Source organism: Gobio gobio (genome assembly GCF_949357685.1).
Source record: "Gobio gobio genome assembly, chromosome: 20".
Taxonomy (NCBI): Eukaryota; Metazoa; Chordata; class Actinopteri; order Cypriniformes; family Gobionidae; genus Gobio; species Gobio gobio.
In genome coordinates, this window is record NC_137113.1 from 49,485,840 (window position 1) to 49,500,724 (window position 14,885).

The window sequence follows — 14,885 nt, forward strand, 5'->3', positions numbered from 1 at the left end:
GCAACCCTAAATGGGAGAGATTATAGATTGTGAAAGTTTCTGTGCACCACATGTCAGATTGTAGAAATCAAAGGCAGTGAGGGTCAGATGTACAGTGAGGTCAGACTGAATTGAGATTGATTGGTGCTGTGTAAAGTAATTGTGTTTGATGCCGGCTCAGGTCTGAGTTTTCCCTCCTCCAGATGTTTGTAATCGGCTGGTTTCAGTGTGAGCGCTGCAGCGGCTGTTGAATGTGTCTGCACACACCAGGCGCTTTCACACCTGATATCAATTTATAGTCTTACGTGATGCTGAGAAATCGCTGAAAAGGTTAAAGACTGTGCAAACCGACATGGGAATGACGAAACGACTAATGACAGGATAATGCATTGCAGAAATAATGATATGGAAGGGGAAATTGAAGAACGAATGTCTCACTGTCTTCATTGACAGGATTTTCAACTCTCTGTAGGGCCGATCCCACCAGCGAGAGATCCCATGAGGACACAGGGGGAGAGCGAGATGGATTTAACCTTCTCACCCCCTCAGAAACCTGGAGATCAGGGGCCGCATTCACGGAAATCTTCTTAAGAAAGAAGTTTGTAAGAATGTTCCTAAATGCAGTTCTTGAACAATTCTTAAGAAGTTCTCAAATATTTTCTTAAGAACATCTTAATTTTTTACTTAAAGGGTAAGTTCACCCAAAACTGTAAATTGTGTCATTAATGACTGAGCCTCATGTGGTTGGACACCCGTCAGACCTCCGTTCATCTTCAGACACAAATGAAGATATTTTAGTGTAAATCTGATACTCTGAAAGGCCTCCATTGGCTCAACTTTACACTCTCAAGACCCTTAAAAGATACGAGATCCGAATCATGAATCGACTCACTGATTCATAACGCTCTGAACCGCTGAATCGACTCACTGATTCATAACGCTCTGAAGCTTCATGATGCCGTGTTTTGAAATCGTCATCTCTATATAAGTCGTTATTTAGGGTTTTTTTGCGCACAGAAACTATTCTCGTCTTCATAAAGTTATTGTAGAGCCGCTGTAGTGAGATGGACTTTGTAACTTTAGTCTTTAGTGTCTTTTAAGGGTCTTGAGAGTGTAAAGTTGAGCCAATGGAGGCCTTTCAGAGCATCAGATTTACACTAAAATATCTTCATTTGTGTCTGAAGATGAACGGAGGTCTGACGGGTGTCCAACCACATGAGGCTCAGTCATTAATGACACAATTTACATTTCTGGGTGAACTAACCCTTTAAAAGTTTAATTATTCTTAACTGCCAATTTCTTCTTATTTTCTAACTTAAGAAAAAATATAGGAATATTTTGTATTCCCAAAAACTTTTCTTAAGAATGTTCTTATCTTTTTTTCTTATGACTGTTCTTAAGACAAAATTTAAGAAGTATTCATATTCACGAAAATAATGTTCTTTAAAATCATCGTAAATAACTTCTTAAAGTTAGGATAACCTCCAACCTATCTTAAATACCAATACTACTGTTAATGTGTCACAAATTGTAGTTTTAAGACTTTTTCAGTCTAGAATGTACTTGTTTAAAGATTAAATCTGTGGTTTATTTATAAAGAGAGCACCTATTTTACCATTTTATCTGCTCAGCGCTCATTAACCCCGGCAAGAGCAGCCTTTCCTCGGCCAGTCTGTCTGTCGCTGGCTCTGATGTCTCTGAGATATGATTCGTCTTGTGTAGATCTAACGGCCGATCTTTGGTTCTTGATAAACGACTAGGCTCTTATAAAATACCGATTTTACACGGCACATTAAAAACACGACATTGAGTGATTTACTCCCGTCAAGCCAGTCACGACGAAAATAGTCTGCACACTTATTATGATATCTAGGGTAATCTGAGGAAGCGCAAAACCACGAGCTTTGAGGTGTTTTTCATTCAGCGAGTCTTCAGTAATACCTTTCAATAAAAAAACACATTTTATTTTCTTCTTTAGTAAAAAATTAAGATGTTCTTAAGAAAACATTTGAGAACTTCTTAAGAATTTTTCAAGAATTTCACTTAGGAACATTCTTACGAACTTCTTAGAATTTATCTTAAGAATTTTTTTTAACTTCTTTCTTAAGAAGATTTTCGTGAATCCGAGTTCCTAAGTGCAATTCTTGAAAAGTTCTTAAGGTGTTATTTGATGTTTTTTTATTGAAAGGTATTACTGAAGACTCGTTGAATGAAAAACACCTCAAAGCTCGTGGTTTTGCGCTTCCTCAGATTACCGTATATATCATAATAAGTGTGCAGACTATTTTCGTCGTGACTGGCTTGACGGGAGTAAATCACTCAATGTCGTGTTTTTAATGTGCCGTGTAAAATCGGTATTTTATAAGATATAAAACCTAGTCGCTGAACACCCGCTGATCCACTGGAGCTCACAACTCCACACACACCAGTTCACATGTTCAACTCCACACACACCAGATCACATGTTCAGCTCCACACACACCAGATCACATGTTCAGCTCCACACACACCAGATCACATGTTCAGCTCCACACACACCAGGGGCACGTTCAAAGCTCAAACCGGTGCGCAACGTTTTGCTACGGTTTCCGGTTGAACGTCATGTTTCCTGGAAACGGTGCGCACCGGGTTTGAGATGCGTTTGATCTCGTTTGGTGGGTGTGTCAAAAATGTCAGCCCAATCAGCGGCAAAATGTATATAAACCACGCAGTTTTAAAGAGACAGCTCACACAATGGAAGTAAAGTTGTTTAATGTGTCCGCTGGTATTAGAAGACATGATTGTCGTAAGAGTTTAATATATATATATAAAATCAACATGATGATGTATTTATTTATATCTTTAGCTTAATTGCAAGGCAAGTTTATTTATATACCAAATTTCATATATGGTAATTGCTTGACATAAAGTGAGAAAGAAAATATAAGCTAGAAATAAAATGATTTAAGTTAGAATTGATTACCAGGAGATGAAAAAGGTTCATTAAATGGGATTGGGATGTTGTCTTTTATTCTGGACGGCAAGGGCAGTGATTGCATGTATTTTGCAGTATTAAACACGTATTTATATCGTTTTCATCAGGCTCCGAAAATTCCACAAAAAGAACACAAAGAATGGCCTTCTCGGCTGCCATAGTTACAACTCTTGCGTCAACAGAACAGGGTGTTCAACGCAGCACCGTTACCGTTTAAAAAACGTTTTGCAACGTTTTGTCGGGGCTGAACGCAGCCCTTATCACATGTTCAACTCCACACACACACCAGATCACATGTTCAGAGAGGAGCTCTCTTTATAAATCACAGATTTGTTGATGTTCAATGTTGATCCTCCTGCCTTTAATCTCATCACTTTTTGCTTTCCTCCGACAAAACCTTTGCTTTCTTATTTTTCTGTGCTGCTTCGGCCATGACTATAACATCCGGCAAACAAACGATAGTTGGGCTCGCACGTCCGAATTTAAGGAAGTGATGGTGGAAGTGACATATATGCCGTAAAGCAGTCGAATTTTGTAGTTCTTTTTTTTCTCGGGTTACTACCCGAAACCCGAAGTTTAAAAGTACGATTAAAAACGACACAGACCCCGTCAGGCTATGGCAGACGTGTCATTCAACCTATTGTAAGTCGATGTATCATCACAAGAGTCTTGAAAATATATTATAAAGTTTGAAAAGTTACCCAGTGCTGCTTTAACAAACAGCGTATGATTATTATTCTGACAACTTTACAGGTCAGAGGTCATAATTGATCGGAATATTCGAAAGATCGGAGTCAACACGCCGGAGACGGGTTTACTGAGGATGCCATGACGATGAGGCAATTATTAAAGTGCAATATTCAAAAGATTGGAGTTATCACGCCGGAGACGGGTTTATTGAAGATTCATCGACTGCAGTTCATGGACTGGCCACTAGAGCGGCTCCAGAAGGAGCAGAATCTCATTGAGCTCATGTTAAAATGGCCAACTTTACAGCAGAAGAACACATGTTTACAGCAGAAGAACACATGTTTACAGCAGAAGAACACATGTTTACAGCAGAAGAACACATGTTTACAGCAGAAGAACACATGTTTACAGCAGAAGAACACATGTTTACAGCAGAAGAACACATGTTTACAGCAGACGAACACATGTTTACAGCAGAAGAACACATGTTTACAGCAGAAGAACACATGTTTACAGCAGAAGAACACATGTTTACAGCAGACGAACACATGTTTACAGCAGAAGAACACATGTTTACAGCAGACGAACACATGTTTACAGCAGAAGAACACATGTTTACAGCAGAAGAACACATGTTTACAGCAGAAGAACACATGTTTACAGCAGAAGAACACATGTTTAAAGCAGAAGAACACATGTTTACAGCAGAAGAACACATGTTTACAGCAGAAGAACACATGTTTACAGCAGAAGAACACATGTTTACAGCAGAAGAACACATGTTTACAGCAGAAGAACACATGTTTACAGCAGAAGAACACATGTTTACAGCAGACGAACACATGTTTACAGCAGAAGAACATGTTTACAGCAGAAGAACACATGTTTACAGCAGAAGAACACATGTTTACAGCAGAAGAACACATGTTTAAAGCAGAAGAACACATGTTTACAGCAGAAGAACACATGTTTACAGCAGAAGAACACATGTTTACAGCAGAAGAACACATGTTTACAGCAGACGAACACATGTTTACAGCAGAAGAACACATGTTTACAGCAGAAGAACACATGTTTAAAGCAGAAGAACACATGTTTACAGCAGACGAACACATGTTTACAGCAGACGAACACATGTTTACAGCAGAAGAACACATGTTTACAGCAGAAGAACACATGTTTACAGCAGAAGAACACATGTTTACAGTCTGGGACAAACTGTGCTTTTGGTCTGTACGGCTGATGTTGCCCTTCATGACGACTGTGAGGGGGGAATGTTTTTATAACTCATTCCTTTACATTATATAAAGCCTTAAAGTTCTGCATAATTAAAGGGTTAGTTCCCCCAAAAATGAAAATTCTGTCACTAATGACTGACCCTCATGTGGTTGGACACCCGTCAGACCTCCGTTCATCTTCAGACACAAATGAAGATATTTTAGTGTAAATCTGATGCTCTGAAAGGCCTCCATTGGCTCAACTTTACACTCTCAAGACCCTTAAAAGACACTAAAGACTAAAGTTACAAAGTCCATCTCACTACAGCGGCTCTACAATAACTTTATGAAGACGAGAATAGTTTCTGTGCGCAAAAAAACCCTAAATAACGACTTATATAGAGATGACGATTTCAAAACAAAGCATCATGAAGCTTCAAAGCGTTATGAATCAGTGAGTCGATTCAGCGGTTTGAATCGCCAAATTTCAGCAGTTTGGCGGTTTGACACGCGATCCGAATCATCATTCGACTCACTGATTCATAACGCTCTGAACCGCTGAATCGACTCACTGATTCATAACGCTTCGAAGCTTCATGAGGCCGTGTTTTGAAATCGTCATCACTATATAAGTCGTTATTTAGGGTTTTTTTGCGCACAAAAACTATTGTCGCCGATTCATAAAGTTATTGTAGAGCCGCTGTAGTGAGATGGACTTTGTAACTTTAGTCTTTAGTGTCTTTTAAGGGTCTTGAGAGTGTAAAGTTGAGCCAATGGAGGCCTTTCAGAGCATCAGATTTACACTAAAATATCTTCATTTGTGTCTGAAGATGAACGGAGGTCTGACGGGTGTCCAACCACATGAGGCTCAGTCATTAATCACACAATTTACAGTTTTGGGTAAACTAACCCTTTAAGGGCGTGGCCACTTTGAGTGACAGGTGGATTGCCGTTTGTCTGCTGTCTGTTAGTCGTCACCTCAGCTCCGCCCACGTCCCGCCTCTTTGACCATTTTCTATTATCCGGGAGAGACTTTCTGAACTTCTGTTTTCTCATTTCTGTTGTATGTTTACTTTGTTATTGAGAGGAAAGCTGAAGCACATATTGACATATTCATCTAAATTTGGGAGGCGTGATTCGGTAACAGTAAACCGCTCCAAAGATGTTTCCTTCCTTCACTGCCCATTCATTGTGATTGCGTGGAAAAGAGCGGCCAGAGTGTGTGTGATTTGCTCAGTGTGTGTGAAGGGGGTGTGGATCTGCTCTCTCTCTCTCTCTCTCTCTCTCTCTCTCTCTCTCTCTCTCTCTCTCTCTCTCTCTCTCTCTCTCAGTCTGTGAGGTGAGATTGTGTGTGTGTGTGTGTGTGTGTGTTAGTCTGCGTTGCTCTGGCTGCTGTTCATCCATGGCTGTTCTCTCCGCTGAAGTCCTTCGCTGGCATGTGAGTCGTTTGTGTTCTTTATCGCTCACATTTCTGCTTGTCTCTGCTTGTGTGAAGCATCAGTGGCATGACCTGTAAAGTAGCTTTTAATTTGGCGATTAATAAATAAAGTGTGTATTGGATCTGAGGTTGTCAGCAAATCTGTCCTCCGGCGAAACCGCTCAGAAAACATCCTTCCTGTGACAGAAAGAAGATATAATGTGCCACAAGACATAAAAGATGAGGAATGCATCACTTGCAGTCATACATTTCAGTCAGTTCTTAGTGAACATTTCCTAACGTCTGAGTTAAAACTATAGAAGTTGGCTGTTTTGTGCTCAGAGGAAGCTTTGGGACCCGAGTGTTTGCTTTGTGATTTTTTCTCCAGCGTGTCTCATCTAGTCGGTTCCGCTGTGGTTCTGCACTGTGTGATTATGGCCATACTGGAGACCTTATCTTACATTTGGACACGTTTACTATGGAAAGAAAGCCAAAGCCTTTCTCTCTCTCCATGCTGAATAATGCAATATAGCAAGAAAAACTGTAATGCATTTCAAACATTCAAATGAATGATATTCGTATGATGATATTGATAATTAAACACTGTAAATGTTAATGACCTTATGACATGTGAGGATGCATTAAAGTGACAGTAAAGACATTTATAATGTTGCTCTAGTGATTGTCCTTGATTTCTGTGAATGTCCAGAGTAACGCGGAGCCGTTTGTCGTCCGCAGGTCCGCATTGAGGAGCTGGAGGAGGAACTGGAGGCCGAGCGAGGCTTACGGGCCAAGGTACGACAACTCTGTGAACGCACAACCCAGGAGCTTTCCCAAAGGATTGCCAGATAAGCCACACACATAAATCACATGAAATGCCACCCATTAGCTTATCTGGGAGATTTGATTGATGACAGTGTTTGTGCTGCTTCGCATTTGAAAATACCTGCAAACAATTACGTCAGCCTTCAGTATTTGAGCAGCATGACTGTCGTTTCCAGTTAGTTAGCTTAAAGGGTTAGTTCACCCAAAACTGTAAATTGTGTCATTAATGACTGAGCCTCATGTGGTTGGACACCCGTCAGACCTCCGTTCATCTTCAGACACAAATGAAGATATTTTAGTGTAAATCTGATGCTCTGAAAGGCCTCCATTGGCTCAACTTTACACTCTCAAGACCCTTAAAAGACACTAAAGACTAAAGTTACAAAGTCCATCTCACTACAGCGGCTCTACAATAACTTTATGAAGACGAGAATAGTTTCTGTGCGCAAAAAAACCCTAAATAACGACTTATATAGTGATGACGATTTCAAAACACGGCCTCATGAAGCTTCGAAACGTTATGAATCAGTGAGTCGATTCAGCGGTTCGGAGCGTTATGAATCAGTGAGTCGATTCAGCGGTTCGGAGCGTTATGAATCAGTGAGTCGATTCAGCGGTTTGGAGCGTTATGAATCAGTGAGTTGATTCAGCGGTTTGGATCGCCAAATTTCAGCTGCTTGGCGGTTTGACACGCGATCCGAATCATGATTCAACTCACTGATTCATAACGCTCTGAACCGCTGAATCGACTCACTGATTCATAACGCTCTGAACCGCTGAATTGACTCACTGATTCATAACGCTCTGAACCGCTGAATCGACTCACTGATTCATAACGCTCTGAACGCTGAATCGACTCACTGATTCATTACACTTTGATCCGCTGAATCGACTCACTGATTCATTACACTTTGATCCGCTGAATCGACTCACTGATTCATAACGCTTCGATCCGCTGAATCGACTCACTGATTCATAACTCTTCGAAGCTTCATGAGGCCGTGTTTTGAAATCGTCATCTCTATATAAGTCGTTATTTAGGGTTTTTTTGCGCACAGAAACTATTCTCGTCTTCATAAAGTTATTGTAGAGCCGCTGTAGTGAGATGGACTTTGTAACTTTAGTCTTTAGTGTCTTTTAAGGGTCTTGAGAGTGTAAAGTTGAGCCAATGGAGGCCTTTCAGAGCATCAGATTTACACTAAAATATCTTCATTTGTGTCTGAAGATGAACGGAGGTCTGACGGGTGTCCAACCACATGAGGCTCAGTCATTAATGACACAATTTACACTTTTGGCTGAACTAACCCTTTAAGTAAACGAGCCAATAATCAAACATCTGTTGCTTTAGTCCTATTCATTCTGAATTCATTCACGTAAATCATAGCAGAACATTGAGTTGAATGCAGCTGTTTATTTTTATGTTCTCGGTTTAGAGTGTGTAGTGTGTAATCTACTTGTACCTGTTCAAGTTGAATGCTTTAATAAAATATTAATTTTCATGGTTTTTGTGCCATAAAACTATGGCTCTGTTAGAGTTGTAAATCATATAATCAGATGTTTAAATGCGGTCTTCGAGTCCCCAGGCAACAAAATTTAATTATGTATTAAACAAATGTAATTTTTCTCTGTTTATTAATGTTTGTACTCCACATTTGTGTAGTTTTTGGAGGATTTATGATATCTTTGAAATGTATATAATTAAATAAATAATATATTTAAAAAAAAAGCTTTTTATACAAAAACAGCTTTTTATGTAAAAGCCCCAGATTTCTAACTTTAATTCATGGGGAGAACACGGATAATCTGACATGGTTTAGTGTAAGATTTTTGCCCATCTTTTGGAAAATTAAAAGATCATTTTAACCAGTAGACGCTGCAGAGCTCCACTGTTTGCATTTTGAAACTTAAATATATCTTTTCACAATTCTTTCCAGTTGGATTCATATCTAAATATGATGAAATCACAATTATAACAATAAAAATCACTTTGTCAAAGTTGAGCATTTTTTTGTACTTTTCAATAATGTTACATTATGATTACAATCAAACCTAAAAGTTGAGAAAAGAGAAAAAGAGAAAAGTTGGAGTCTTTAGAGTTGATCATTTATTTCAATCATCTGTTTTTCATTTACTTCTACAAACTTAATCTACACTTTTAATCTACAACACAAATTAACAGTTATATTACATATCGAGTACAAATTCACGACATGGACATCAAAATGCAATAACCAATGAGCAAATAAAGCAGTGACAAATTAAAGATTAGTCTAAAAAAACAGTAAATGGGGGTAAAAAAATCAAACCACTAGGAACAATAATTGGTGTTCTGCGTTGTTTCAGATTTTGAGGATGAATTTTGTCCATTTTCTAAGTCCTGTGTGTGACTAACATAAAAACAGATATCAGGCCAATTTTTTGTACAAAGTCTCAAGCCATTTGGACAAAGATAACTTTTCTTTTCATTTTAGCAAAAAGACCCTGAAGACCCTCAGAGATTTAAGCATCTCCAACTGTTTATGTCACCAATATGTGTACAGTATATCTAACAACCATAAAACAATTTGTGAATGCATATGGCTGATTATTAACATTCATCCACTTATGTTTCATTTTGTGATCCTGTATGTTGAATAGCACACGGCTGAAATATTAAATAGTCTTGAACGGATACAGACATTAATGCACAGTGAAGGATATAAAAATACTCCATGATTGCATGATTGGAGTGGGTGGTTTGAGCAGGAGGCGTTACACAAATAATTATGTGTAAATATTATATATATACACTCACCTAAAGGATTATTAGGAACACACACTAATTCTGTGTTTGACCCCTTTCACCTTCAGAACTGCCTTAATTCTACGTGGCATTGATTCAACAAGCTGCTGAAAGCATTCTTTAGAAATGTTGGCCATATTGATAGGAGAGCATCTTGCAGTTGATGGAGATTTGTGGGATGCACATCCAGGGCACGAAGCTCCCGTTCCACCACATCCCAAAGATGCTCTATTGGGTTGAGATCTGGAGACTGTGGGGCCATTTTAGTCCAGTGAACTCATTGTCATGTTCAAGAAACCAGTTTGAAATGATTGGAGCTTTGTGACGGTGCATTATCCTGCTGGAAGTAGCCATCAGAGGATGGGGACATGGTGCTCATAAAGGGATGGACATGGGCAGAAACAATGCTCAGGTAGGCCGTGGCATTTAAACCGTGCCCAATTGGCACTAAGGGGCCTAAAGTGTGCCAAGAAAACATCCCCCACACCATTACACCACCACCACCAGCCTGCACAGTGGGAACAAGGCATGATGGATCCATGTTCTCATTCTGTTTACGCCAAATTCTGACTCTACCATCTGAATGTCTCAACAGAAATCCAGACTCATCAGACCAGGCAACATTTTTCCAGTCTTCAACTGTCCAATTTTGGTGAGCTTGTGCAAATTGTCGCCTCTTTTTCCTCTTTGTAGTGGAGATGAGTGGTACCCGGTGGCGTCTTCTGCTGTTGTAGCCCATCCGCCTCAAGGTTGTGTGTGTTGTGACATCACAAATGCTTTGCTGCAGACCTCGGTTGTAACGAGTGGTTATTTCAGTCAAAGTTGCTCTTCTATCAGCTTGAATCAGTCGGCCCATGACCTCTGACCTCTAGCATCAACAAGGCATTTTCTCCCACAGGACTGCCGCATACTGGATGCTTTTCCCTTTTCACACCATTCTTTGTAAACCCTAGAAATGGTTGTGTGTGTAAATCCCAGTAACTGAGCAGATTGTGAAATACTCAGACCGGCCCGTCTGGCACCAACAACCATGCCACGCTCAAAATTGCTTAAATCACCTTTCTTTCCCATTCCGACATTCAGTGTGGAGTTCAGGAGATTGTCTTGACCAGGACCACACCCCTAAATGCATTGAAGACACTGCCATGTGATTGGTTGATTAGATAATTGCATTAATGAGAAATTGAACAGGTGTTCCTAATAATCCTTTAGGTGAGTGTATATAGTTATGATGTTGTGTACACAGGAAAAAATCTTTATTATGTCATTAACTTTGAAAAGATTAAATTCCTTACTATGACATCACACACTCGTCGGTGTGCAGTATGTTATTAACGCTACTTCTTATTCACATCTTAAGATATTACAAAATAGCACAGAAATAACCCATCTGTAGGTTTATGAATGTTTTATTGGCTTACTTTGATTGTGTGAATGTCTGCGAGTCGTCTGAGTGTGACCTGACCCCTGACCCCTGACCCCTGACCCTGAGCTCAGCATGTGCTGGCCGGATTTGACCGGTATCAGCTCTTGGGTCGGGTCAGGGCTGGTGTGGCGGTCTGGCACTGGTTTGTGTCGTGTTCTCCGCTTCAGGCCAAATCAGCTGCAGCTGGAATAACACATGAGCCAATCACAGTCCAGTCTGCGGTCAGCACTGAGAGACTCTGCCTTCATGAAGATCAATCTTCTGTTTCTGCTTCATTGCATAGCTGCTGCTATAAAAAACACCCAGAATACCCTAGCAACCGCCTAGCAACCACACAGAACACCATAGCAACTGCCTAGCAACAAGCCAGAATACCTCAGCAATCGCCTAGAAACTCCCTAGCAACCACCCAGAATACCCTAGCAACCGACTAGCAACCAGCCAGAACACCATAGCAACTGCCTAGCAACCAGCCAGAATACCTCAGCAATCGCCTAGAAACGCCCTAGCAACCACCCAGAATACCCTAGCAACCGCCTAGCAACCACCCAGAACACCATAGCAACTGCCTAGCAACCACCCAGAATACCTCAGCAATCGCCTAGAAACGCCCTAGCAACTGCCTAGCAACCAGCCAGAATACCTCAGCAATCACCTAGAAATGCCCTAGCAACCACCCAGAATACCCTAGCAACCGCCTAGCAACCACCCAGAACACCCTAACAACGGCCTAGCAACCAGCCAGAATACCTAAGCAATCGCCTAGAAACGCCCTAGCAACCACCCAGAATACCCTAGCAACCGCCTAGCAACCACCCAGAACACCATAGCAACTGCCTAGCAACCAGCCAGAATACCTCAGTAATCGCCTAGAAATGCCCTAGCAACCACCCAGAATACCCTAGCAACTTCCTAGCAACCAGCCAGAATATCTCAGCAATCGCCTAGAAATGCCCTAGCAACCACCCAGAATACCCTAGCAACCGCCTAGCAACCACCCAGAACACCATAGCAACTGCCTAGCAACCAGCCAGAATACCTCAGCAATCGCCTAGAAACGCCCTAGCAACCACCCAGAATACCCTAGCAACCGCCTAGCAACCACCCAGAACACCATAGCAACTGCCTAGCAACCAGCCAGAATACCTCAGCAATCGCCTAGAAATGCCCTAGCAACCACCCAGAATACCCTAGCAACCGCCTAGCAACCACCCAGAACACCATAGCAACTGCCTAGTAAGCAGGCAGAATACCTCAGCAATCGCCTAGAAATGCCCTAGCAACCACCCAGAATACCCTAGCAAACTGCCTAGCAACCAGCCAGAATACCTCAGTAATCGCCTAGAAACGCCCTAGCAACCACCCAGAATACCCTAGCAACCGCCTAGCAACCACCCAGAACACCCTAGCAACTGCCTAGCAACCAGCCAGAATACCTCAGCAATTGCCTAGAAACGCCCTAGCAACCACCCAGAATACCCTAGCAACCACCTAGCAACCACCCAGAACACCATAGCAACTGCTTAGCAACCAGCCAGAATACCTCAGCAATCCCCTAGAAATGCCCTAGCAACCACCCAGAATACCCTAGCAACTGCCTAGCAACCAGCCAGAATACCTCAGCAAATGCCTAGAAACGCCCTAACAACCACCCAGGATACCCTAGCAACCGCCTAGCAACCACCCAGAACACCATAGCAACTGCCTAGCAACCAGCCAGAATACCTCAGCAATTGCCTAGAAACGCCCTAGCAACCACCCAGAATACCCTAGCAACCACCTAGCAACCACCCAGAACACCATAGCAACTGCCTAGCAACCAGCCAGAATACCTCAGCAATTGCCTAGAAACGCCCTAGCAACCACCCAGAATACCCTAGCAACCACCTAGCAACCACCCAGAACACCATAGCAACTGCCTAGCAACCAGCCAGAATACCTCAGCAATCGCCTAGAAATGCCCTAGCAACCACCCAGAATACCCTAGCAACTGCCTAGCAACCAGCCAGAATACCTCAGCAAATGCCTAGAAACGCCCTAACAACCACCCAGGATACCCTAGCAACCGCCTAGCAACCACCCAGAACACCCTAGCACCGTGAGATGGTGGTCCAGTGGGTTAAACCATAGAACTGATAATCAGAAGGTTGCTGGTTCGATCCCAGCGTTCACCACCAGTGTCCTTGAGCAAGGCACTTTACTCCACGTTGCTCCAGGGGGATTGTCCCTGTAAGTCGCTTTGGATAAAAGCGTCTGCCAAATGCATAAATGTAATGTATGCATAAATGTAATTGCAACGCCTAGCCATACCTTAGCAACCACCAAATCGTCTGAATTGAGAAGAGAAGAGGTTTGTTTGATCATATCTCCGCATTAGAACATCACAAATACTCATTTGAATTGCCCTATCAAGCAGCTAAAAAGTAGTTACATTCAAGCTTCATATCCACGCCCTAGCAACCATTTACACCACCCTAGCAACCGTATATTAACATTAACAAGCCATATCTCAGCACCAGAGCATAGTAGAAATACAGAGTTGGGCTCTTTTGACTCAAATTGATTTAAATATCACCTTATTAACTGCACAGACACACCATAGCAACCATTTAGAGGACCCTAGCAACCGTACAAACACATGAATAAGCCAAATCTCAGCACCAGAACATCACAGAGACTTGGGGCTGGTCTCATTTGAATTGCCCTATCAAGCAGCTAAAAAGTAGTAACATTCAAGCTTCATAGCCACGCCCTAGCAACCATTTACACCAACCTAGCGACCGTATATCAACATTAACAAACCATATCTCAGCACCAGAGCATAGTAGAAATACAGAGTTGAGCTCTTTTGACTCAAATTGATTTAAATATCACCTTATTAACTGCACAGCCACACCATAGCAACCATTTAGAGGACCCTACAACACATGAATAAACCATAACTCAGCACCAGAACATCGTACAGACATGGGGGTGGGCTCTTTTGTTTCGGGTGAGAAACCAGTACACACAACCTAGCAACCGGATGGTGAATTTTGCCACGGCAAGCACTCATATTTTCTTCAGGTAATGTACATTCTAGTTAGTGGTGGTTGCTTTAGCAAGGCATCACTATTGTTATCCACCATATTTATTATTATTATTATTGATTAGCTATTTCTATTTGCCTAGCAACACCCTAACAACACCCTGGCAACCACATTAGCACCTCTCCAGCATTGCTGATGTGTTAGTGATGGATGTGTTGATGTTGGGGGGCGAGCTCAGACACGCGTCCCTGCAGAGCCTCAGCACAGACCACACATTGTTCCTTCACTGATAGCATCACCTGAGCTGTACATGCCGGAGCTCACGCAAACACGCGTGTGTCCCGCCGCTTACACACGTCGCCATACACACAACACGTTATTAAGAGGGCGGAAAAAACTGCTGTTGACATTTTTACTCACAAACAATTACAAAGAACCTGCAAGCAACACATTGAATAATTACACAGAAGGTTTTATAGTAAACACACTGAAGTAGTATTTTCTTGCCAAACATACTCCAGTATATTTCATATTTGAATATGAATG

The 14,885-nt window shown here is 41.7% G+C and overlaps 1 protein-coding gene across 1 annotated transcript in view; it reads left to right on the forward strand.

Moving 5' to 3' along the window:
- LOC307143690 (uncharacterized protein) overlaps positions 1–14,885 on the forward strand; it is a 96,990-nt gene that overhangs the window by 59,814 nt on the left and 22,291 nt on the right. The window contains exon 8 of the mRNA XM_079845437.1: positions 7,016–7,072. Within this exon, the coding sequence (XP_079701563.1) occupies positions 7,016–7,072 (57 nt within the window). The remainder of the gene's footprint in view (positions 1–7,015; positions 7,073–14,885) is intronic.